Source organism: Dipodomys spectabilis, unplaced genomic scaffold (genome assembly GCF_019054845.1).
Source record: "Dipodomys spectabilis isolate Male_0828 unplaced genomic scaffold, ASM1905484v1 ptg000365l, whole genome shotgun sequence".
In the NCBI taxonomy this organism is placed as follows: Eukaryota; Metazoa; Chordata; class Mammalia; order Rodentia; family Heteromyidae; genus Dipodomys; species Dipodomys spectabilis.
This window is the reverse complement of record NW_024871042.1, coordinates 15,208,930-15,234,182: the sequence shown is the minus strand read 5'-3', so window position 1 is coordinate 15,234,182 and position 25,253 is coordinate 15,208,930. Positions and strand designations below refer to the sequence as shown.

Below are 25,253 nucleotides of genomic sequence, written 5' to 3'. Positions count from 1 at the left end.
CATTAACCAGGCCTCACTCTGCTGCACTTTGACTTAATTGGTCTGGGGCCTAGGATCAAGAATGTTTTTTAATTCCCTCAAGATATTCCAGTATGCAGCCAACTCTGGGTACTCTGGACTCAAGACAGTCTGTCCTGCCAAATCTTTTTATGTCTTTTTATGTCATAAAAAGAAAAGATGTGACACTCAGAGAATGGCAGCTACCATAGCATGTAGCTGCAGTTCAGCCTCAGGTTGAGGAAGAGGAAGACCAACTAGTAGAACACCTGTATTTCCTACACTGTCCCTGGATTGTGTGTGTGTGTGTGTGTGTGTGTGTGTGTGTGTGTTGGTACTGGGGCTTGAACTCAAGGCCTAAATATCCCTTAGCTTTTTCCACTCAAGGCTAGCACTCTACCAATTGAGTCATACCTCCACTGCTAGCTTTTTTGTGATTAGTTGGATTAAGAGCCTCCTGGAAGCCCGGCATTGATTACAAACTCATGCCTGTAATCCTAGCTACTCAAGAGGCTGAGATCTGAAGATCATGGTTCAAAGTCAACCTGGGCAGAAAAATCCATGAGACTCTTATCTCCAATAAACCACCTGAAAACCAGAAGTGGCACTGTGCTCAAATGTAGAATACTAGCCTTGACCTGAAGAGCTGAGGGACAGTGCCCAGGCTAAAGCCCCATGACTGACCAAAAAAAAAAAAAAGTCTCATAGAATTTTCTGTCTGGGTTGGCTTTCAACCAAACCTAGATCCCAGCCTTCTGGGTATCTAGGATTACAGCTGTGAGCCACAGGTACCCAGCAGGAGGAGTTTTTAATACAAAATATCATATTTTGAACAATTTACAATCAATGACTTTAGAACAAGGTCTGGGGCCTCCTTGAAGTTGTAGAACTGAAGTTTAGATTAAAGGGAAGCATAAGTATGACTACCTTTGTAGGAACAAAGTTGGGACACAGGAGACAAGATGCATGGTTTATTAGAGAAAGATGCTCAGTTGAGAAGGGCCTACAGAAATTAGTTACATATGGAAAGTCAAAACACAGGAGATGACGACACAGCACAATCGCCACCACCTGGAATGTATTGGTATTGTAAATATATGAATATGCTTTTCCAAGACAATCCTGTCTTCCCGCTGCAGGAGATTCTGAAATAAATATGTCTCTGCTTCCTGACCACATGGCTGGCCACTAGACAGTCAGCTGGAAACAGAATGAAAGTATTTCCACAGATGGATGGTCTAGAAACCCCAAGTTTAGCTGGACACCAGTGGCTCATGCATCTTGTAGTCTACCTATTCAGGAGGGTGAGATCTGAGTAACGTGGTTCAAAGCCAGCCTGGGCAGGAAAGTCTCTGACTCTTATCTCCAATTAACCAGCAAAAATTCGGAAGTAGAAGTATGACTCCAGTGGGAAAGATCAAGCCTTCAGTGCAAGCACCCAGGCTGTTCAAGCCCCATCATGGACATGGAAACATGCCATGTTTTCTTGGGCAGAGCTTGGCATAATGTAGAACCTCATTTATGCTGGTTTCTTTCCTTCTATGACCTAGAGACAGAGGCATCGGGGGTCTTTATCCCCTGGAATAACATGAAGGATCGAAGTCATAATGGTAGGAATGCCCACCTCAGAAAAACAAGCAGGTTTTAGTGGCAAGAAACCTATAGGTGCATGTAAAAGTGAACATGTATCTCAGCAAGGTGATTACAGAGAGGCAATGACCCGATAGTTGGTGTTGGCATTTGTTCATATGATACAGAAATAGTCTGCGAGTAAGTTGAGTCAATCTCAATTCAGGCTGCTCTGGCAACCTGAAATTTTTTTTTTTTAATTCCAAAATGAAATTCACAGAAAAGCAGGGCATTTGTCTTGAACTGCAGTCACTGAGAAGGTTGGCGAAAATCTCTGTTGTAAATCTGTGCCACAGAGGTTGAAAGGTTTCTAGCTAGGTTTAGAAAAATACATCATGTGATGTCTTAAACAACAAAATAATTTTAGAGAGGAGATTTCTTTGTACTTGAAGGAGCCAGCATTTATTGGATAATATTGGGATCTCTTGGCAGATTCGGAAATCTGAAACATATGTCTGACTTTAGAGTTTGAAAAAAATGTATTTTTTGAAAAGTAATTGAAGGAAAACAGGGATGTTCAGCCTGGAAAATAAATGATTTGCAGAGACAGGAGTCTGAGCTCTCATGCCCTAGGAGTCCTTTCCCCCACCCCTTTGGCTTTAGAGAGCAACATGTGGACCAGTAAATAGCAGCTCAGAGGCCCCATTTGATTCAATGAGAAAATCTTTTATTAAATATCCTAATGTTGGTACTTGATGCCAATAGGTGATGAAGAGGTGGAATCCCTCTTTTGTAATATTTTATTGCCACCTTCCAGGAGTATTCCAGAAGAGGGTTTAGATTAGCTGACATTCCAGGCACTAGTGAATCATACCTGTAATCCTAGTTATTCAGAAGGCTGAGATCTGAGGATCCTCAGTTCAAAGCCAGCCCAGCAAGAAATACATGAGACTCTTATCACCAGTTAGCCACCAAAAAGCTGGAAGCAAAGTTGAGACTTAAATGGTAGAGTGCCAGCCTTGAGTGAAAAAGCTATAGGATAGTACCCAGGCCCTGATATCAAACCCCAGCACACACACACACACACACACACACACACCTTTTAGATGGCATGTATGACTCTTTGGTGAAGGGAGAGCCAAGGAGAACATAATGTAGAGCAGACCCTGATGGGAGGGGTAGGAACAGCTTCATTTTTAATCATGTGCAATTGGCACAAAATAGTCACATGAAGAGAAGGCTGCTTCTGTTATTTGGAGAAAAATATTCTTGGAGTCTCCAGAAATGCCTAATAGTTTTGTGAATTTGCTGGGAATCAAATCCGATCTTGTTTGCCGGTGAGCTTACAGTCCTGCTCTGGCCCAATTAAAATGTTTTCTTTCAGTTGCTTGCTTCAATTTATTTGAAGCAAGTGAACAGGAAGTCATATCTAATTCTCCACTCCACCAGCTAATTAACTAAAAAATTCTCATGGGCCATTTTATTTTCCTTCCTTCCTTCCTTCCTTCCTTCCTTCCTTCCTTCCTTCCTTCCTTCCTTCCTTCCTTCCTTCCTTCCTTCCTTCCTTCCTTCCTTCCTTCCTTCCTTCCTTCCTTCCTTCCTTTCTTTCTTTCTTTCTTTCTTTCTTTCTTTCTTTCTTTTGTTGGTTATGGGGCTTGAACTCTGTACTTGGACGCAGAGCTAAACACCAGTGCTTTACCACTTGAGCCACAGTGCCACTTCCGGTTTTCTGGTGGTTTATTGGAGATAAGAGTCTCACAGACTTTCCTACCTGGGCTGGCTTTGAACCATGATCCTCAGATCTCAGCCTCCTGAGTAGCTAGGATTACAGGCTTGAGCCACTGGCACTGGGCCTCATGGATCATTTTCTTATTGGCTAGTACCAAATACAGTTGTGCCCAAGCTCTGCAAATAATCCCATTAGGAAATTTTCTTCTCAGAGTGGCATCTCTATGGCAGAGTATCCAGGAACAGATTTTATGTTTTGCTAAACCCATGCTTCTGAAACTTTTATCACCTAGGAACTTTTAAATGGAGATTCTGACACAGCCAGTTTAAGACAGGGATAAGGCTATGCATTTCCCATAAGCCCTGAGGTGATGCTGACATTGCCAGTCTGGGGATCAGCTTTTGAACAAGATACTCTGTCCCACACCAACAAAATGTTTAAAGATAATGAGCTGGGCACAATGGCTCATGTCTGTAATTCTAGCTGGGACTGAGATCTGAGGATCAAAGTTTGAAGCCAGCCAGAGCAAGAATGTCCATGAGACTCTTATCTCAAATGAACCAGCAAAATGATGAAAGTAGAACTGTGGCTCAAGTGGTAGAGCTTCAGGCTTGAGTTAGGCCAAGCAAGAGTGCAAGCCTCTGAGTTCAAGCCTTAGTACTAGCACTAACAAAAAGAAAAGAAGGAAGGAAGGAAGGAAAAGAAAGAAAGAAAGAAAGGAAGGAAGAAAGGAAGAAAGAAAGAAAGGAAGGAAGGAAGGAAGGAAGAAAGAAAGAGAAAAAGAGGGAGAGAGGAAGGAAGGAAGAAAGGAAGGAAGGAAAAGAAAGAAAGAAAGACAGACAGACGTAGATGATTCTGGCAATGTGATCTCCACAGCTGTGAAGTAAATGACTTGGATTCCTTTCTCTTTCTCTCTCTGTCTCTGTCTCTTTCTCTCTTTCTCTGAACAAATATACATGTATATCCCTATATAAACACACAGAGATGTGTATACATATAAATATGTATAAATTGTAGTCCAGGGATATATTGACATTTTTCTTTGTTTTTAATTTTTTATTGTGATTTTAAAAGTGATGTACAGAGAGATTATAGTTACATAAATCAGATAATGAGTACCTTTCTTTTTGGAGAATAGCATCCCTTCCCCCTCTTTCTCCCAGTGTTTCCTTCCCATCCCCACCCACAAGTTGTATAGTTCATTTTCAACATAGTGTCCAGTGAGCACCACTGCTGTGTTTGCTCACCCTTTGTCCCTCCATTTCTGTGCCCCTCTTATCTTCCCAAAGACAGATAAACGAGCAAACAAGACAAAAAGAGAACAAAGCAAAAACCTCTTGTTTGCATTTCCTGGAGTTCACTTTGTTAAATATATTTTAAATGATCTGAGGCATGTATGCATTGTGCCTTTGTGTTCCTCCTCTGAGGAGCCATTGATTTTATTTTTTTTAAATAAGTTTTTTATTGTGAGAATACTGTAAAGAGGAGGTGTTACAGTTACATGAGCAAGGTAATGAGGACATTTCTTATTAAGCATTGTTGTCTCCTCCTTTGTTTTTCCCCTACCATGGAACCATTGATTTTAATAATTTCAGAATCTAGTCAGGGGCCACACATCAAAGGCATGGCCTCCTTCAGTATTTTTGGTTTTGTCCTCATAATGAGCATATCTGTCCATTTGTTTTCTAAAGACTCATTCTGGGTTTGTCTGATGGTTCCTATTTCACTGAATTGTTATTAGACATTTTTTAAGGATTTTACTGATTTTTTAAATCAGAGCATGATTTCTTCATATAATTCTCCAAAACTAAAAATGACCCACATATATGGACCACAAAATCTAGGCACAGAAGCTGCTATGGAGGGAGGAAAATGAGTGTACATAAGAGTTTAGCAACACGAAGGGTCTGACATGTTTGGGAAAGCTATGTGTTGTGACTTGACCAGTAGTTGTAAAAGCTTTTGCTTCCTAATAATATGCTAAACTACCTGCTTGTTATCTAGGCTTTTCTGTTTTATAAATTTTATTTTTGCTTAAAAAATATTTTGTAGCAGTACTGTGACTTGAACTTTGGGCCTAGAGAATCTGGCCCATAGCTAGTACTCTACCACATGAGCCACAGCTCCACTTCCAGCTTTTTGGTGGTTATTTGGAGATGAGAATCTCATAGACTTTCATACCTGATCTGGCTTCAAACCTCAGTCCTTAGATCTCAGCCTCCTGAGTAGCAAAGATTGCAGGACTGAGCCACTAGCACTTGGCTTATGTTTTATTTTGAAATAAAAATATACAGCATGATAAAAGAGAAATCTGAATAATGATTTATGGAATCCATGTCTTGCTGGGCTGAGAATATTATTTCAGATAAACTTGAGAGGAAACTATGTTTTGGTTTTGGTTTGATTTTTTTTTTTTTTTGGGTCCGGTCGTGGGGCCTGAACTCTGGGCCTGGGCGCTGTCCCTCAGCTCTTCAGTTCCAGGCTAGCGCTCTACCACTTGAGCCACAGCGCCACTTCCGGCTTTTTTCTTTTTGCTTATGTGGTGCTGAGGAATCGAACCCAGGGCCTCAGGCATGCAAAGCAAGCGCTCTACCACTGAGCCACCTTCCCAACCCCTTGGTTTGATTTTTAAACCCTACTATGTGCCAAGAACTTCAAATATGTCATCACAATACTTAGAAACCCTTTCCAAATATTAGTCTCATTTTAGAGGTAAGAAATTAAGAGTTAGGGTAGTTTTCTCACCTATTTTCCCCAGGGCTGGTTAAATTCTCAGCCATTCTTTCTGTTCTGCCAACCTATCTCCTAACTCTGAATCCATAAAAATAACTAGAGATGTCTGGTAACATGTGCTCTGTACCACAGAGAGAGGCCATACCTCTTTACAAATGAAGAGCCACTTGGCAGTGTCAGACTCTTAGTAGATAAATATTTTTGAAAGAAAAATGTCAAATTCACTTGTTTCTTTCTTTTTTTGTCTCTAAAAGATAAATTAGTATTCCATTAAAAAAACTGGCAGAGAACCTCAAATAAACAAATTAGCTTATTCAAGAACATTTTTGTGCACATCTACACACATACACAAATACACCCCACAGGAGACAATGAAACTTGGTCCCTTTTGAAGGCCAAATCCAACACTAATTTCTAAATCCTGTTCACCTTGATACCTTAATAAGCACTATATAACATTTTGAGGAGTCAGGGAATGGTGATTAATGCTGTGAATACAAAGATATCAATGTGTGTTCATCAAAAACAATAGAAAAAAATATATATACATATATTTCTTAAAGATCTAGCAGCAGCTCTGAGAAAAATTAAATATCTGAGTGATGGTATAAGCACTTTGCATTATGCATGCATGACTTTGTTGTTGACAAAGTCACAGGTACAGCTAATTCCAGAAACTTAAATTTTAGTTAAAGGTTAGAGAAAATTAAAAAAAGAAAAAGAAAATTAGAGGTGTAACTATTACTCATGTGAATACACAGAACTACCAAATTCTATTCATGGGACTCATTTGCTGTCAAGTCTCATATTTTATGAGACATAAGAAAATCTTATCCAGAGTTTTATCTGGTTTTATGTTTTTGAATAAGAAACTTCTCATTGAGAGGTTTCTCTCTGTACATAGTACAGGATAATTTCTTAAAGAAGAAAGAAAGAGTTTTGTGTTCTCCCTTGTCTGGGACCTTTTCTTCACAGTCAGGGAAAAGATGGTATTCCCAGGAATGCTACTCAGCTGTGGCTCTACACAGCGGTCTACACAGGCTGTGTCTTCTCAGGCACTATGCTGTGAGTGGCCAGGATCATTGAATTGAATAGCTAGAAAGCACTTCGTCTAGTGTCCCATGCATAAATCCCCTTCTTAAACTAAAATTAGTTTTTCTGTATGAATTCCTTTACATTTTATTCTAGAATAGACTAGAAGAGATTGAAAACAGATAGATAACTATTCATACTAAGGTTAGGTGGAAGGTCTGACTACAAAATGTAGCACTATGAAATTGGATATGTAATGTTTTGTAATGAACTGTTCTTTATCCTGAGTGTATAAAGTGAGATTCTTCATTGGCTCTCACCAGTGTGTTTAGAGATCTTCTGGCATGAAATTAAGAGTTCTCTCCAATCAGAAAGATTTTATTGTGAACACCAGCTCTGCTGTTGCCTGGTTGAGGATCTTGGGAAATTAAAATGGGGTTTATGATCATGGAAGTCTCTACTTTGCAGGGTAAATATTGTATAAATCTCAAGGTTGGATCTTTAATCCTAGCTCCTTAAGAGACTGAGATCTAAGGATCAAGATTCAAAGCAACCAGCCCACTCTGACTAGAGACTTGTTGTCTCCAATTAACAAAAAAAAGTGCAGCCATGGCTCAAGTGGTAGAGCACCAGACTTGAGTAAAATGCCAAGAAAGAGCATAAAGTCCTGAATTCAAGCCCCAGTACTGGTGCATGTACATGCAGGTATGTGCACATGCACATGTGTGCACACACACAGAAACAACTCTTAGCACACACCCAGTATGTAGTATGTATTCAGTTTATGCCTTTCTCTATATGTGGGGGCTGGAAGGGAGAAATAGCTCCTGTGGATCTGGGAACAAGGGAGATGCCAGCCTGTGCCAGTGCCCACAGCTGTTGGCTCCTGAAAGAACAGCTCAGGGGCGAATACTGCTGGAGGACTTGGGAGGCTCCTGTTTAGATTGAGCCACTCCCCAAAGCTTCCTTCCAGCCTTGGTTGCTATTGTTGGGATACTTCATCGTATCTTTGAGATTTCAAGATTGGCAGATGTTATTCAATAATATTCCCGCCCCCTGCGTCCCCACCAATTTTTACATGTAGGTTTTCAATAAGAAATTAAGAGAAATTTGAGGGAGAGAAAAATAAAGCTTGACTGGAAGTTTCTAGAAATTTCTATGCTTTGAGAACTTCTATTTTAATGTGTTTCCTTAGCCTGACAAATAATAGAAATTAGCAAGGAGAAGTTTTTTGTGTGTGTATGGCTAGGGGTTATAAAATTACCTATCAGTGACAAACCACTTGGATGGTTTAATAAATTATAGACACAAATAATGTTAGGTTTTTAAAAAGAAGTAGCTGGGAAAGAGGAAAGAAAGAGGAAAGAGCTAGAAAAGTGCAGAGAGAGCTAGAAAAGAGAAGGGAGCTGGGAAAGAGAACAGAAGGAAAAAGCTGAGAGCTAGAAAAGAGCAGAGAGAGCAGAGAGAGCTAGAAAAGAGTGAGATAGCGCCTGGGCCTGGGCTAGGCCTTATCTAGGGTATGGGTGGAGAAAGGTGTGGCCTAGGTAACACAGGTACTGGGTGGAGACTTTGCTGGGAGGAGGGTGGAGTCTGCTGGCCATCCAGGAGCGGACCTTACAAATAACTAATTATGTAGTTAATATTTAAATTTCACTAATTTTATTCCTTTAGATATGAAAAAGAATAGTTGCATTTTTTTCTTTTACAGGACCACACAGTAAATGTTTTTGTTTTGACCTCTGTTGCAAGAATATTTCTCTGTCTCTGTCTCTCTGTCTGTCACTGTCTGTCTCCCTTCACCACCTCCTCTTCTCTCTCTCTTTCTCTTTTGTTCTCTTCTCTTTCCCTTTCACCATCTCTTTCCATTTTATGTGAATGTGTGTGTGTGTGTGTGTGTGTGTGTGTGTGTGTGTGTGTGTGTGTGTTTGTAATACAATCCTCTAAAAGCAAAAATAAATGGCTGAATGTGGTGGTGCAAGCCTATAAACCTAGCTACTTGAGAAATGAAAATCAGGATGATTTATTCCAAGATGAGCCCAGGCAAAAAGTAAGCCAGACTTCCATCTTAATGAATGAAACTAGGAGTGATAGTTCATACTGTAGAATTAACTACACACAAGGATTGTAGGCCAACCCATCCCTGGGCAAAAAGTAACCAGAGCAAAAATGGTCTGTCTGTGTAAGCTTAAGTTGTAGAGTAACTAGCAAGCATGAAGCCTTTAGTTCAGTACTATCAAAAAGAAAAGAGAGGGGGAGAGAGAGAAAGAGAGAAGAGAGAGAGGAGAGAGAGAGAGAAGAGAGAGAGAGAAATGGAAGCCTTAGATCCTAGGGCTAAAAAATAGACAATAATGAAACTAGTCATGAAATGTCCCTTTGGGTCATACTTTGCCAAATCCGGTCATAGAACATAAGAAATAAGAGAAATACCTTCTCCCAGAAGTAACCATGCATTTGTTTACTACCATAAAGTGTCGCAGTCTACACCAATGGCTGGATACAACGTAGTGATCAAAATAGATGCAGCTGCTGCTATATAGAGTTGACTTTATCTCAAGAGAAAGAGTCAACCAGATAATCAAGCCAGTGTATGACATGAGGCATTTCACACCTTTGGAGATACAAAGAGCAGAGACAGAGGCCCTTCAAGCAGATAAGGCCCTGCAGTTTTCTGTGACACTTGGTAGGATCACAAGTGTGTCTTTAATTTTGCTGTGTAGGCTTATGCAGGAGGACCCAAGGACAGGCTCCACAGGACATCTCAGGGTCATATTTTTTTGTTTTGTTTTGTTTACTTCTCCTTTCCGTAGCCACTTCTGCTCCGTGCTACCTGTCCTTTGTCCCCTAGCCAGTCTTCCCAGTGCAATTCAGAATTTGTGTTTTCAAAGGTCAATTGCCAAACTGTGTACCTTTGCCTGTTGTTGTTGTTGTTGTTGTTAATTTTTTATTTTAAGCACATTAATGTGACTGACTCCCAAATAGGGAGTCTGTCTGCTGAAATCCAGAAGTTTGAGTTACTCACTCAGTGCTTAGTGGTGTCAAGTAGATACAAAACCTTAAAACTTAGAGTCCGTGAAAGATGGCATTTCCACTTAGCTTTTATTTAGAAAAAGGAGTAGATTGGATGGACCCAGAAATCCTACAGGGTGACGTACTCATCTCATTCCTGACTTACTTAATTAAATGATGGCATCAAACCTCAATGTTTTCTCTTTCTATTCTATTCAGTTCTGGAGGGATTCTGGGATAGGTTGTATGTCCTTTCTCCTTATTATGATCTTCTTTCCAGATATTGTTGGCCTTTGCAATCTGTATGAGACCCACTCAAAAGCTACCCTTACCACTGGGCCTTCTATGTTTCCAAGAGCATTTCACAATCTAACAACATACAGATAACATCACACATTTCTCTCACAGGCCATGTTTACATTCACTACTTCATCCTCTGGGTACTTTTTGAGGGTATCATGCCTATTATACATCCTTTTGGTGATAATGAATAAATAATAATGATAATGATAATAATAATAATGATAAATGAATCCAGTCTCTGCGCCTGAAGCCTGCTCATGTTCAACAGAAGATAAACTGCGCATAAAGAATAGAACTTTTACCTTGTGTTAATGACTCAAGCCTATAATCCTACCTACTTAGGATACCAAAATCTGAAGATCCCCACTCCAAGCCAGCTTGGGCAGAAAATTTCATGAAATGATTATAACTAATTAACCACCGAAAATGGCCCCAAGTGGAGAAGTGGCTCATATGGTAGAGCGCTACTCTTGAGCGGACAAAACTACATGACAGTGCCCAGGCTCTGAGTTCAAGCACATACACAATGGAGATATCAAACAGAAGCTCTCAGGGCTGAGAATATGGTTAGTGATAGAGTGCTTGCCTATCATGCATGAAGTCCTGGGTTTGATTCCTCAGTACCATATACACAGAAAAAGCTGGAAGTGGTGCTGTGGCTCAAGTGGTAGAGTATTAGTCTTGAGCACAGAGAGGTTCAAGAACAGTGCCCAGGCCCTGAGTTTAGGCCCCAGGACCGGCCAAAACAAAACAAACAACAAAAGAAAAACAGACTTTCTCCCTGAACTCTTATCTGCCTTTCACTTTTTCCTGTCCACTCTGTGTTTTTATCTATCACATTATTTCCAAGAGGAAAACTCTCTTAAGGCAATCAAGGCTGGCCCAGGAACCAAAGTTTGATACTGAAGAAAGTGTTGTTGGATATCAGTTGTCGTGGACTATGTTTGATGAGTTCACAGAGGCCTGCATCAGTGTGCTGTCAGAACACTGGCTGCATTTCCATTTCGCTTCTCTTACCCTCATACCAATGTTTCCATTAATTATTCCTATTTGACAGAACACTAAACTATTTGCACCGTATAAAGAGAACTATGTGGTGGACATAAAGTCACCGATTTCCAAAGAGATCTTTTCCAGAGACTCTGCTCCTCATACTCAGGCCCAGAGCTGATGCTCAGGATAACCTGGATGATGATTGGAGCAAAATATGTTGGAGCTTGGAAAATGGAAAAGATGGTGGCTGAACTGTGGCAGTTTCTGTATTTTAACCACACATGATTTATACAAGCATTTTGAAGGCAGGAGCTTTCCCCTTTTGTCTTTATTTCCAATGCTTCCTCTATCATCATCACTCAGGAGATGTTTGTCTTTTTTCAGAAATATTGGGGACCTACTACGTGTTGTATGTACAGTGAACTCCCAGCCAGTATGAGTCTCAGCAGGCTGAGCAAAAGAATAGGGAATGACAGATACGAAACCAAAAAATTAGCTGGGCACTGGTGGCTCGTAATCCTAGCTACTGAGAAGGCTGAGATCTGAGGACTGTGATGCAAAGCCAACCCCAGAAAAAAACAGTCCATGAGACTGAAATCTCCCAATTAGTTAGCCAAAGCTGGAAGTAGAACTGAGACTCAAATGGTAGAGACTAGCCTTGAGTGGAAAAAGCAAAGGGATAGCTCCCAGTCTCTGAATTCAAGCCCAGTACTGGTACAAACACACAAACAAATCACGAGGTCATGATTTGTCAGATCTAATTGTGCTGAAGTGTTCCATAGGAAGATTGTAGGTGCTGTGTGGATATATAAGCATAAGGCATTTTACCTAGTTTTCTTAAACTTCCTTTAGGGAGCGACATTCAAGCTGAAGTCTAGGATGACTAGGAGATGTGGAAGTGAGGCGTGGTTCAAGTGGTAGAGAAAGAACCATCCTTGATAGGAAAAAGCAAGAGTACAGGCCCTGAGTTTCAACCCTAATACCTGGAGGGGGAGTGGGGCGTAGGCTAGGCTAAATGGGTTATCAGAGGCAAAGAATGATGTACAGGTACATATCAACACCTGTGGGTGGGTGGGCGGAGGGGAATCACAATGGCCAGACTTTGGTGGCTCACACCTGGAATCTTAGCTACTCCTGAGGTCGAGATCTGAAGATCAAGATTTGAAAGCCAGTCCAGGCAGGAAAGTCTATGAGAGTCTTAACTCCCAATTAACCAGCAAAAGGAAAAAGTAGAGGTGGACCTCAAGTAGTAGAGCTGCAGATTTGAGTGAAAAAGCAAAGAGACAATGACCAGACTCTGAGTTCAAGCCCCAGTAATGGCACCAAAGGGAAAAAAAAATTATAATGTAGAATCTGCAGAAAGTGTTCAAATGCTAACATGTAGCTAGATGCTTGGGCACGTTGTACCTCCTGAGCCCATCTCCTGTCCCTTCTTTTGTCTCCACATTAGAGTATACCACCAACAGTCCTGACTTGTTATTAGTCATAATTCAAGTGACGGGTGTCAGCCTCCTGCCACCCCTGGGGATTGCCATCGCCGTCATCGTCACCTTCTACTGCTACCGAGTTCACCGGCAGCAGAAGCTGAGCCCGTCCTGGGAAAGCAGCAAGACTCGCAAGCTCATGGAATTCAGCGACCACTGTGCCATCATCCTGGAGGATGACCGCTCTGACATCAGCTCCACGTGTGCCAACAACATCAACCACAACACCGAACTGCTGCCCATCGAACTGGACACCCTGGTGGGCAAAGGGCGCTTTGCTGAAGTCTATAAGGCCAAGTTGAAGCAGAACACTTCAGAGCAGTTTGAGACTGTGGCTGTCAAGATCTTCCCTTATGAGGAGTACGCTTCCTGGAAAACGGAAAAGGACATCTTTTCAGACATCAACCTGAAGCATGAGAACATCCTGCAGTTCCTGACAGCCGAGGAGCGGAAGACAGAGCTGGGGAAACAGTACTGGCTGATCACTGCCTTCCACGCTAAGGGCAACCTGCAGGAGTACCTCACACGGCATGTCATCAGCTGGGAGGACCTGTGCAAGCTGGGCAGCTCCCTGGCCCGGGGTATCGCTCACCTGCACAGTGACCACACTCCCTGTGGGAGGCCCAAGGTGCCCATTGTACACAGGGACCTCAAGAGCTCCAATATCCTCGTGAAGAATGACCTGACCTGTTGCCTGTGTGACTTTGGGCTGTCCCTGCGTCTGGACCCTACTCTGTCTGTGGATGACCTGGCCAATAGCGGGCAGGTAAGTTAAATTCAATGCCAATCCTTCTGACTTAGAGCCAGGCCCAAACTTAGCTCTTCTGAAAAAAACAAACAAACAAAAAACCATGCATTTTATTTAATATTTGTATTAGTGTTTATCAATTATGCATAGAAAAAGCTTCATTATGACATTTTCATACATGCATATAATGTAATGACACCTCCCATTACACTTTCTCATTCTCCTGCTCCTTCTCCTCTTCACATTCCCCTTTTACTTTCCTGTCATGTGTCCCCCCCACCCCCCCCCCCCAAGCTTGAATTCTACATATGAGAGAAAATATGTGATAATTAATCTTTCTGAGTCTGGCTTATGTAATTTCACACGATTATCTCCATTTCAGTCCATTTTTCTGCGGACAACATAGTCGCATTGTTTAGAGCCAGATTATACTCCAGTAGGTGCAGGTACCACATTTCTTTTATTCATGGTTGATGGACACCCGGGCTGATTCTGTAACTTGGCTAATGTCCCATCTGGCTAACCCTTACAGTTAAACTCAGAGTCTCACAGTTGCTGGATTTGCTTATTTGGCTGGTGCTCTAGCATTTGAGCCATACTTCCAGCCCAGTGTTTTGCTAGTTATTTTGGAGATGGAGTCATGTAGACTTTTCTGTCAAAGCTGGTTTCAAAATCAAGATCCTCCAGATTTTAGCTTCCTGTGTAGTTAGTATTACAGACATGAGTTACCAGCTTATCTCTATTTTTCCCTCTCTTTCAATTTTACTTGGTTCTTTCTCCTCTACACTGTTGTATATGTGTATATATATACATATATATATATATATATATATATATACACACACACACACACATATACATATAATCTTTAAGTAATTGTACAACGGGATTTTTTTTTGTCAATCCTGGGGCACTGTCCCTGAGCTTCTTTTGCTCAAGACTAGCACTCTACCAATTGAACCACAGTATCACTTCCAGCTTTTTCTGTTTATGTGGTACTGAGGAATCGAACCCAGGGCTTCATTTACACAAGGCAAGCACTCTACCACGAAGCCACATTCCCAGCCCAACAAAGGGATCTTAAATCAACATCTTAAATCAACCAATGTATGTGCACAATCATTTTGATTAATGTCAATAATCATATTGACTTCTAGCTTACAGAAGGTAGCCTTCTTGAAACCTACCTAAATCTGTGTTCTTGTGACACCTACCTGCATGCCTAGGATGGTGAAAGTGATCATCAATAGTCATGAAAAAGGACTTTGGTTAACAACTTATTGGAAAGTGACTAGAAAGGTCCAGGACACCCTTCCCTGGTGATGAGCCCAGGCATTCCCCAGGCTATTCTCTCTGGCCAGTTGGCAGAATATACTTCTTTTTTTTCTTCTTCTTCTTCTTTTTTTTTTTTAGGTTGTGGGGCTTAAACTCTGGGCTTGGACCCTGTCCCTGCACTCTTTAACTCAAGGCAAGCCCTCTACCACTTGAGCCACAGCATCACTTCTGGTTTTCTGGTGGTTTATTGGAGTTAAGAGTCTCACGGACTTTCCTGAAGCTAGCTGGCTTCGAAGCATGATCCTCATATCTCAGCCTCCTGAGTAGCTAGGATTACAGGCATGAGCCACTGGTGCCTGGCCAAGGATTTACTTCTTATATATTCAGAAGTGTTGAATATGTGGAGTTTCTGCCCAGGCAGCCTCTGTGCTTCCAGCTACCCAGGCAGTGTTGAGGTTAACATGTTGAAATAGAAATAAATCCATATGTCAAGGCCATGACTCATACAGTGACCCATTAAAAAGAAAGCTGTCTTCTACAAAGTGCCTGTAAGAACCATTCCTTGGAACACTGGTGTCAAATTACTTGACCTCCTTAGGTCCTTGACAAGGTCTGGCAATTGTTGTATAAGTCAAGCTGTACAAGCTACAATATCATACATTTAATTTGAAAGTGATTTTTTTGTTAGAAGTATTTTTCTTATTCCTTTGAATCCCATGTTCACATATGGTCAGTAATAAAGTTTACCACAGGCCTATGAGTCAAAACACAATTATGTGTCACATCTTTAAAAATTAAAATATGATTTGGATTTGGTCTTGTCCTGTGAAAATACTTTCATGTAATTTTAATTTAGGTGACTTGTAGAATTATATCTTGGAAATTATAGTCTTGGAAAACTAGACTATGTCTTGGAGTAAACAAAGATTAAAACAACTCTTAAGTGATCAAAATGAATGTCAATTTTTCTCATTTTAGAGTTTCAAGAATTAAAGAAAAATTATTTACTTTGCACTAACTCATGCTTGTAACCCTAGCTACTTGGGAGGCTGAGTTCTAGAGAATTGAGACTCAAGACCAAACCAGGTAGAATAGACCACAAGACTTCATCTCTAAAATAACTAGTAAAAAACAGGGATAGAGGCATGGCTCAAGTGGTAGCAAGGCAAACATGTATAAGGCCCTGAGTTCTAACACTGGTACAAAACCAGAAATGTTTAATTTTCATTGTAAAAGCAAAACTAAGCATCTAAAATGTCTTGCTATATTCTCTCATATTATCTGTAATGACATACATTAGAAGTCAGATAAGTCTCTGGCACTTCTTTGTTCCTTTGTTTATAATCTTCCAAGGGTTTTCTGGAAGAGATGTTCTATTTTTTTTTTTTTTTAGTGACTATATTGCTCTCTCTTTCTGTGTTGTTCTTAATTTAAAACTTCATTGTGGAGTTTTTGTTATTTTTGTTTTTGTATCTGAGCCTTTGCTCTCTCTTGGTTATTTTGCTCAGGTGGTATCTTGTAGCTTTTTGCTGCTTAATTGGAGATAAGGTTCTCATAGACTTTTCTGTCTTGGCTCTCTTTGAACTACTGTCTTCAGATCTCAGCCTCTTGATTAGCTAGGATTACAGGTGTGAGCCACCAGCATTTGGAAGCACTGTGATTTTTTTTTAAGGTAATCTGCCTGTGGGAGTGACACGTATCAACTGTGGTGTTAAAATAAAGACATTGTAATGAAATGAAAGGCCTCAATGCCTGTTTTTATTTAGGTGGGAACTGCAAGATACATGGCCCCAGAAGTACTAGAATCCAGGATGAATTTGGAGAATGTTGAGTCCTTCAAGCAGACGGATGTGTATTCCATGGCTCTGGTGCTCTGGGAGATGACGTCTCGCTGTAATGCGGTGGGAGGTATGTATGTACAGATCACAGTCCTGTCATGCTCCTGGACCTGCCTTCCAAATGATAGTATATTACTATTTGCTGTGAGCATGATGCTAGGGACTCATCACAAAACAGTTAACTCCACAGTGGCAACTACTAGAATCTACTCTACAATCTTGGGAGCTAAGCTAAACGTTTTAAAATCTGATATTATTGTTTGTTCGTTTGTATTTTTTTTTTTTTTTGTGCCAGAACTGGGGCTTGAACTCAGGGCTAAGGTACTACTACTTGAGTCACACCTCCAACTGCTTGTGCTTTTATTTTTTCCTTTGTAGTACTTAAACTCGGGTGCCTGGGTGCTGTTCCTGAACTGATTCGCTTAAGGCTAGCACTCTGTCACTTTGAGCCACAGCTTTCTTTTCTGGTTTTTGAATGGTTAATTGAGTCTCATGGGGACTTTTCTGCCTAGTTTGTCTTCAAATTGTGATCGTGGATGTCAGCATCCTCAGTAGCTAAGATTATAGGTTGAGACATGGATGCTTGGAAAGTTGTTTTTATTTGTTTGTTTATATAATTAATTAGAAATGAGTCTCAAAGACTTACCTGGCCAGGCTAGCTTGAAACAACAATTCTCAGATCTTACCCTCCTTAATAGCTAGGATTACAGACATGAGCCACTAGCAACTGGCAAAATATGTTAACCTGAAAGCCAAGTTTGGAAGGGATAAACCTTTGTGTCTTCTTCATTCTGATGGCTCTATATCATTACTTTTTCTTAGTGCACCTCTTCACATATATTTTAATAACTAAAAAGAGACAACACTATGTGTATGAGAATTATTTGTTTATCTAGTATGTAATATTATTTAGATAGGTTTCTTTTGGTGTTTTAAAGCTTTTCAGAATTATAAAGTCCAACAAAATATTTTGACTAAGAAGTTACTTCCATAGACATGTCTTGTTTGATTTAGGCAAAACCAGCAAAATGGTTTGACCTATTTGTTTAGGTTTTGGAAACTCTAAGGAAGAGAGGCTATTGAGGGAAGCCATCCAGTAATTAGGATGACTGGCTTCTTTTCTGCCTTTCTTCTATAATCTCTAAGTGGTCTGGCTTGCTTGCTCTTTTTTTTTTTTCTCCAAGTTTAGTCCCTTACTCTTCTTTTCCTTTTGAACGTTCCCGTTAAGCACACTACCATAACTTCCCCAGATTCCATTGCCCTGTCTTCTCAGCAAGCTGTACATAAAGCTCGCTGTTGCTGGTGGCTGTGCTTGCTCTAGGCCTTGAAATGTAAATAAGATAGGCATTACTGGGGCTCAGGGGCAGGGCCATTGCTTTAGGGAATATTGTGCCAGTAGAACAGCAGATGTCTACTTAGCCCTATCTTTTTCCTATTGATTCTCCTCTCTGATTTCTATCAGGGCTCACCTGAGCAATGTACATCAGACTGGTCCTAATGGCTGACAGATGAAATAACGCTAAACTTAATTATTTTAAAATGTGTGTTTTGTAATAATTTTAGACTTGAAAATAGTTGCAAAAGCAACATAAAATCTCCATCTTTTTTAAAAAATGTGTGTGTGTGTGTATGTGTGTGTGTGTGTTTGTATGGGGGGGGTGAAGGGGGAGGTTTGAACTCACAGCTTCACATTCTCCCTTGCCTTTTCTCCTCAAAGATAGCACTCTACCACTTGAGCCACAGCTCCACCTCTGGATTTTTGTTGGTTAATTGGAGATAAGAATCTCATGGACTGGGCTGGGAAGGTGGCTCAGTGGTAGAGCGCTTGCCTTGCATGTGTGAGGCCCTGGGTTCGATTCCTCAGCACCACATATGCAAAAGGAGAAAAGCCGGAAGTGGTGCTGTGGCTCAAAGTGGTAGAGCGCTAGCCTTGAGTTAAATGAGCTGAGGGACAGTGCCCAGGCCTAGAGTTCAGGCCCCACGACCGGAACCAAAAAAAAAAAAAGAATCTCATGGACTTTCCTGTCTGAGCCAGCTTTAAACCACCATCCTCAGATCTTAGCCTCCTGAGAGTAGTTGAGATTACAGGTGTGAGCCACTGGCACCCAGCAAGTCCTCATCTGTTTTTAACCCAGCTTCCTCCTAACCCACAGCATCTAACTATCAACACCAAGAAGTTAACATTGGTTCAGTGCTCTTCATTGATATAGATACCCTACTTGTATTTAGATGTCTCCACTAACAGCCTTTCTGAAGCAGGATCCAGGCCAAGTTACATGATGAGTGGACATTCATGCCCCATAGTCTCCTGCCCAGCCTATCCTGATTTTCCATAATCTGGAGGCTTGAAAAAAGTGTAGACCTGTTGCTTTATTGACAGCTCCTCACTTTGTATTTCTCTGAGGTTTTCTGATCATTACATTGAGATTATATATATGGAGCAAGAATGACGAAGGTAGGTTGCTGTGGCCCTTCTCAGTGGGTTCAAGGTCACTGGTGTCAGAGGAGAAATTTGATTACTCTTTTCAGGCAATGTTTTATAGCTTCTCTCAGTAAAACTATTCTTTTTCTATTTGTAATTAGCCCAACTTTTACTTGTTTCTGACAATACCGAGCACCTGTGTAGTACTAGGGTTCCCACCCCCACCCCCTCATCGTTTTACCCATTAAATTGGGGAGGCATCAGTAATTCTTGCTTCCAACAATTATCACTATTATGTGCTTACTGGACATATTTTATTTTCCTTCATTGGTATTCTCCTGTGGGGAAGATCTGTCCCTTCTTCTACCATCTCATTATTTATTCACTAATTATGTATTTAGATGAGCTTTGACAATATGGATATTTACTCCATTCTATGCATATTCAATACCGCTGTTATTCATTTTGTTCTTCAGACTACCACAGCTTTGGTTACTGGCTCAAACTTGTCAACATTTTATCCATGATAAAAGCTATCCAGATAAAGATTGATACCTTTGCAGGCTCAGATTCTTCATCCCTTTCAGAACATGTTAGACTGATGGATCCAGGTTCACCCCTTTCTCCCTGCTCCTTGCTAGACCAGACCTCTCTCCCTGGTCCCCCAGGGTAGAGATCGTGTTCTTCTCTGCTGACACTCCTATTTCCTGGTTACCTGCCTGAGATTTCTTCTCTCATATTACTGCAAGTAATTTTTTTTCTTGTGCAGTGAAATTTATTTAACCGAGTTTCAGCCACTGAGAATAATTTTCTGCCTGAAAGCTTTGACAGGACCAAAGTGAATCTTTAGTCTGATAAGAACTGTGTCAGAGAAGATTCTGTAGTCAGTGTTGGAATAAATGTACCTAGATTTCAGAATCTTCTCCTGTGCTGGAGAGTGTGTCTCTGTCTTTCGCTCTGTCCATGCAACTGCTTATGATGGACCAGCGTGAGTTCCCTGCTCCTGTTTTTATGTGGAAGAATCTAGGCACATGGGGAAGAACAACTTTTCCACATTCTAAAGTGGGGTAAGCAAGCAGTCCTAAGGAAAGAGCAGGATCTGATTTGGAAAGCTTGTCTCAAAAAATCCTTTTATAAACTTCATGGTAAGAACAGATGGCTTTGGAGAAACCAGCTGCCCTGTTTTTTATTTTCTTTGATTCTTTTTCTCCCATGTCCACTCAGCCTAATGAATCAAGGCTGTTTTATCCATCCTTGCTTTCATCCTGACACAAAGCCCTTTCTTGAACTAAGTGAGTGAGCAAATGCTGTACACCCACCCTTCACTTACTCTGTCTTCTCCTTTCGAACTATTGGCATTTGGGGTTTTGTTGATTTTTATTACTGCCTGGTTCATCTTAAAAACCCAAATGACAGCTTTTTTTTTTTTTAAGTTTAGTCTTTTTTTTTTCAATATGAAGGCTTTACTTTCTTTTCTTTAAAATTTATTTATTATTATAAAAGTGATGTACAGGGTTGGGAAGGTGGCTCAGTGGTAGAGCGCTTGCCTTGCATGCCTGAGGCCCTGGGTTCGATTCCTTAGCACCACATAAGCAAAAAGAAAAAAGCCGGAAGTGGCGCTGTGGCTCAAGTAGTAGAGTGCTAGCCTTGAGCTGAAGAGCTGAGGGACAGCACTCAGGCCCAGAGTTCAGGCCCCACAACTGGACCCAAAAAAAAAAGTGATGTACAGAGGAGTAACAGTTATATAAGTCAGGTAATAAGTACATTTCTTTTTGAACAATGGCACCCCTTCCCTTGCTCTCTCCCAGTTCTTCCCTCCTATCTCCACTCACAAGTTGACAGTTTATTTTCAACATGATGTCTAGTGAGTACCACTGCTGTATTTGTTCACCTTTTTGTCCCTCCATTTCTGTGTCCTCTCTTACCCTCCCAAAGACAGATAAATGAACAAAGATGACAAAAGGAAATGAAAACAAAAACAGCAATAAAGAACAAAAAAACCCTCCTATTTCTACTTCCCAGAGTTTATTTTGATTATATATATATATGTATGTGTGTATATATATATATGTATATGTATGTATATATATTTATGTATCCATATGTATGTATATATATACATACATACATATGTATGTATATATGTATGTATGTATACATACATACATATGGATATATATATATAGTTGCTGTTGTTGTTTTAGTTTTTGTCAGTCGTGGGGCCTGAACTCTGGGCCTGGGTGCTGTCTCTCAGCACTTCATCATGCAAGGCATGTATTCAAAGCAAGCACTCTCCCGCTGAGCAACCTTCCCAGCCCCGATAAATATTATTTTATATGATCAGATGCACATATTAGCTTAGTCTTAATATCAGAGGCTTTCTTTTCCATCCAGTGAGTCCCATGGAGAGTGCAGAAAGCCATAAAACAGATGTACTTCCTGCAAGCCAGGGATTCTGTCACACTCTCCAGCTGTTACACAATCACAGATGGAAAAGACAGACCTTCACCTCCATAAGTTAATAGTCTGCAAGAAACAGACTTTGCTTTTTCAAAATTGACACATGAACATATATTTCTTACTTTTCTAAACCAAAAAATGACATTAAATACCTCTAGTTGACATGAGACTTTAATTTGCAAAGTATAAGGAATGAGCAGAAATGTAAACTGTCTTTCCTTAAGATTTAACTCACTCAAGTACACATACACACCAGAGAGGAAAGTGGTCCAAAAAAAGAGATATTTTGTAGCGAAAGTGGCATTGGTTTTGTTGAATAGAGCCACAAAGGAACAACAGCTTATTATTGCATAAGCACCAGCCTGTGTGCAGTTAATGTAATCCACATACAATGCTTTGAAGTGTGTGCTCTTGTTAATCCTCTGTTTGCAAATGGGAAAACTCAGGCTTTGGAGACAGAAAAGCTGAGGAGCCAAGAATGAAAGCCCTTTTGTCAACCTGATGGAGAGCTAGCCTGACTGATGAAAAGTATTGACATTAAGTTGTAGCTACAAGTACCCCGACTACCATGGAGTGGGTAGTCAACTTTGTGCTATGTGTCCTAGAATTTATGCAAAAGCCCTTATGCAAAGCCTTTCTGGGGGTAGGTGGAGAGACACTTGAGGAGCAGTTAGCAGTGGCCTACTTCCTGAAAGTCTGTATTGGTGGGTTTTCTTCTCATCTGGGTGGGCCTTTGTCAGTACAATCCCTAGACACTTCTGTGCATTCAAGGAATGAGTACCTTAAAATCTGGGACCACTTTTGTTGTGTTTAACAGTGGTAACTGGAACTCAGGAGACTCTCTTTCTCATTTGGCTTTTTCTGATCTCAAGGCTGTCTTGAGCTACTCCTCCATTTCCAGCTCTTTGATGATTAATTGGAGAAAAGAGTCTCACAGAAGTTATTATTGTTGTTTTGTTTTGTTTTTGCCCAGGCTGGCTTCTAACTGTGATCCTTAGATCTCAGCCTTCTGAGTAGCTAGGTGTCCAGCCCAGGATCACTTCCTTACCCTTATTTCTCTAAGGATGGATGTATTCATTTGTTCACTCAAGAATTATTTCATGAATGCCTGCTGTGTCTCAGACACTATTCAAAAGGCTTAGGAAAGTAGTTTATATTTTTGACACAGCAGCCTTGGCTGGCCTTAAACTTGGTATCCTCCTGTCCCAGTGCTACGATTTTTCAGGTGTATACCACAATGCCATGCAGGAACAGCAGTTTAAAAAGCAAACGTTTTTTCCCCCAAGAGACAGTCTAGTGAGAAGGTAATATTCTAGAAAGACAAATTAATGAGCCAATAGCTCATTTAGAGGTTAGAGGTGACATAGATGAGTGTTATAATTTTAGAAGCCAAAATACAGTATGTTAAGGGGACAGATAATGACAGAGGCTGTTATTCCAGACACTTTGATCATCTGAAGGGAATAGAAAGGGAAAAAGTCTTCACAGAGTTGTTTGAAGAAGGAATATAGCCAAAGGAGATGATGGGTGGGTGTGTGACTGCCTTAAAAAGGAGAAAAGTCATGTGATGGACATCCAGCAAAGACTGGCATGTAATTGGCTGGGTGTCCGGAGAAAGTGATTTAGAGTGGTGTAGGAGGGGGGCAGATGAAGGCAGTGTCCAGGACCCCTTTTACTTCATACACACAGCCAGAACTAGCCCACATGTAAACCCACTGCGAATCCTTCTTGAGTAGAAGCTGACAAACAGCTGGCTGAGCACGTATTTAGCCAGAATGACAGTGCCATGTTATTGGGTTTCTGCAATTCTGTGAGGAAAGAAAGCTCAGATGATCCAAGAAGAAAGAACAGGGTGGGGAAAGAGTAGAAAAGAAAGGGTATGGAGAAGAGACTGAGAAGAGGCCAGGATGAGGAAGCACTTTATTTTACTGGACTTCAAGTCAGTGCAATTTGCAAAGCAAATGGGAAACATCAGGGAGTGGCCTTGGAGGACAACAGCTTCGCTGTCCTGCAAGTCCAGAGCCACAGCAAAAACAACAGCTGTGTGCCAGATGCTGACACTGGAGATACACACACCACAGTTGTCCCAGAAGCCAGTGCCTGATGCGCTTTCTTTTCAGAGTATTGAGAAACTTCTTGGGAGAGAGGCCTAGAAGCTACCTTACATTAGGAAGAGGCTGCAGGGAGAGGCCGAGGAGGGAACCTCAGGAAGACAGACCCTTTTTCCAGCTATGAGGCAGAGCTTTCTCATAAAAGGGACCTCTGTCATCCAGAGGCCGGCGCCTCACACTGTCACCCCAGTTACTCAGGAGTCTGAGATTCTGAGGATCATGGTTTGAAGGCAGGCAAGGCAGGAAAGGCTATGATACTCTCATATCTAATTATGCACCAAAAAGGTGGAGCTGTGGTTCAAGTGGTGGAGTACCAGCCTTGAGTGGAGAAAGCTTAGGGTCAGCACCTAGGCCTGAGTTCAAGACTCAGTACAGGTGCGCATGTGTACACACACACACACATGCATGCCTGTGTACATGTGTGCACACACATGGAAAAGAGAAAAGGAAAGGGAAGGGAAGGGAAGGAAAGGAAAGGAAAGGAAAGGAAAGGAAACAAGAGGGAAGGGAAAAAGGTGAAGGGTAGGGGAAAGGGGGAAGGGAAGGGAAGGATAGGGAAGGGAAGAGATGACCTCTGTTTAGACATACTGAGAGAAACACTGAAGTATTCACCTCAGAATCCCTGGCTTGGGACACAAACTGAGGATGGATCAAGGACCTGATCTGAGTAAACAGTCCTACTACATAGGTGCCTGCAGTGGTTAGAGTGTTGACCCTGGAGAAAGGATGAATGAAAGTTATTTGGGAAGATTCAGAGGAAATTCCAGTAAGGAATAAGGAAATGAGTCAGGCATTCATAAAAGGCAGCAGGCCAAGGCGTCTCAGCTGGGAAGTGGCCAGCAAGCCTCTGGAGGGTGGGCATGCATGTAACCCAGGGCAAGCACATACTCACATCACAGCATCAGCCAGGTGCACACAGGGCTCACATCGCACCTCCCCTTTGTCCTTAGAACAGGACAATGACCCAGTATCCAGCCTGCCAGTTTGGAGTTAGGCCACTGTGTCTGACAGTGTAGAAAGGGATGTGGCATCCTGTAGTGGCAATGTATATACTGATAAAAGGCACCTGTACCTTATTATGTGGGCACAGAAAACAAGGTACAAGGGCTTTTAAACTGTATTTTTACCAGGCCTTGGTGGCTCACGTCTGTAATTCTAGCTCCTCAGAAGGCTGAGATATGAGGATCACAGTTCAAAACCAGCTAAGGTAGATAAAGCCAAAAGACTTTTATCTCCACTTAACCAATAAAAGCCAGAAGTGGAAGTGTGACTTAAGTGGTAGAGCACCAGTCTCGAATGAAGTAAGCTAGGGACAGTGCCCTGGCCCTGAGTTTTAGTCTCAATACAAAGAAGAGGAGGAGGAGGAGGAGGGGGAGGGGGAGGGGGAGGGGGAGGAGAAGAATTATTTTTCTGTTTCTTCACCTATCTCTCCTACTAGAATAGACAATTAAAGGGGAGGCTAATTTTTTAGTCACAGGTAGATTTTGCATAGTTTGCTTAGAAATTCCAAACCAGAACCATAATGTCCTATAAAGATGCTAGTCTCAATGCAG

At 41.3% G+C, this 25,253-nt stretch overlaps 1 protein-coding gene across 1 annotated transcript in view; it reads left to right on the top strand.

Moving 5' to 3' along the window:
- The window catches only part of Tgfbr2 (transforming growth factor beta receptor 2), a 92,647-nt gene that overhangs the window by 54,427 nt on the left and 12,967 nt on the right, over positions 1 to 25,253 (top strand). Inside the window, exons 4-5 of the mRNA XM_042666418.1 lie at positions 12,813 to 13,612; positions 16,636 to 16,777. Of these exons, the coding sequence (XP_042522352.1) occupies positions 12,813 to 13,612; positions 16,636 to 16,777 (942 nt within the window). The remainder of the gene's footprint in view (positions 1 to 12,812; positions 13,613 to 16,635; positions 16,778 to 25,253) is intronic.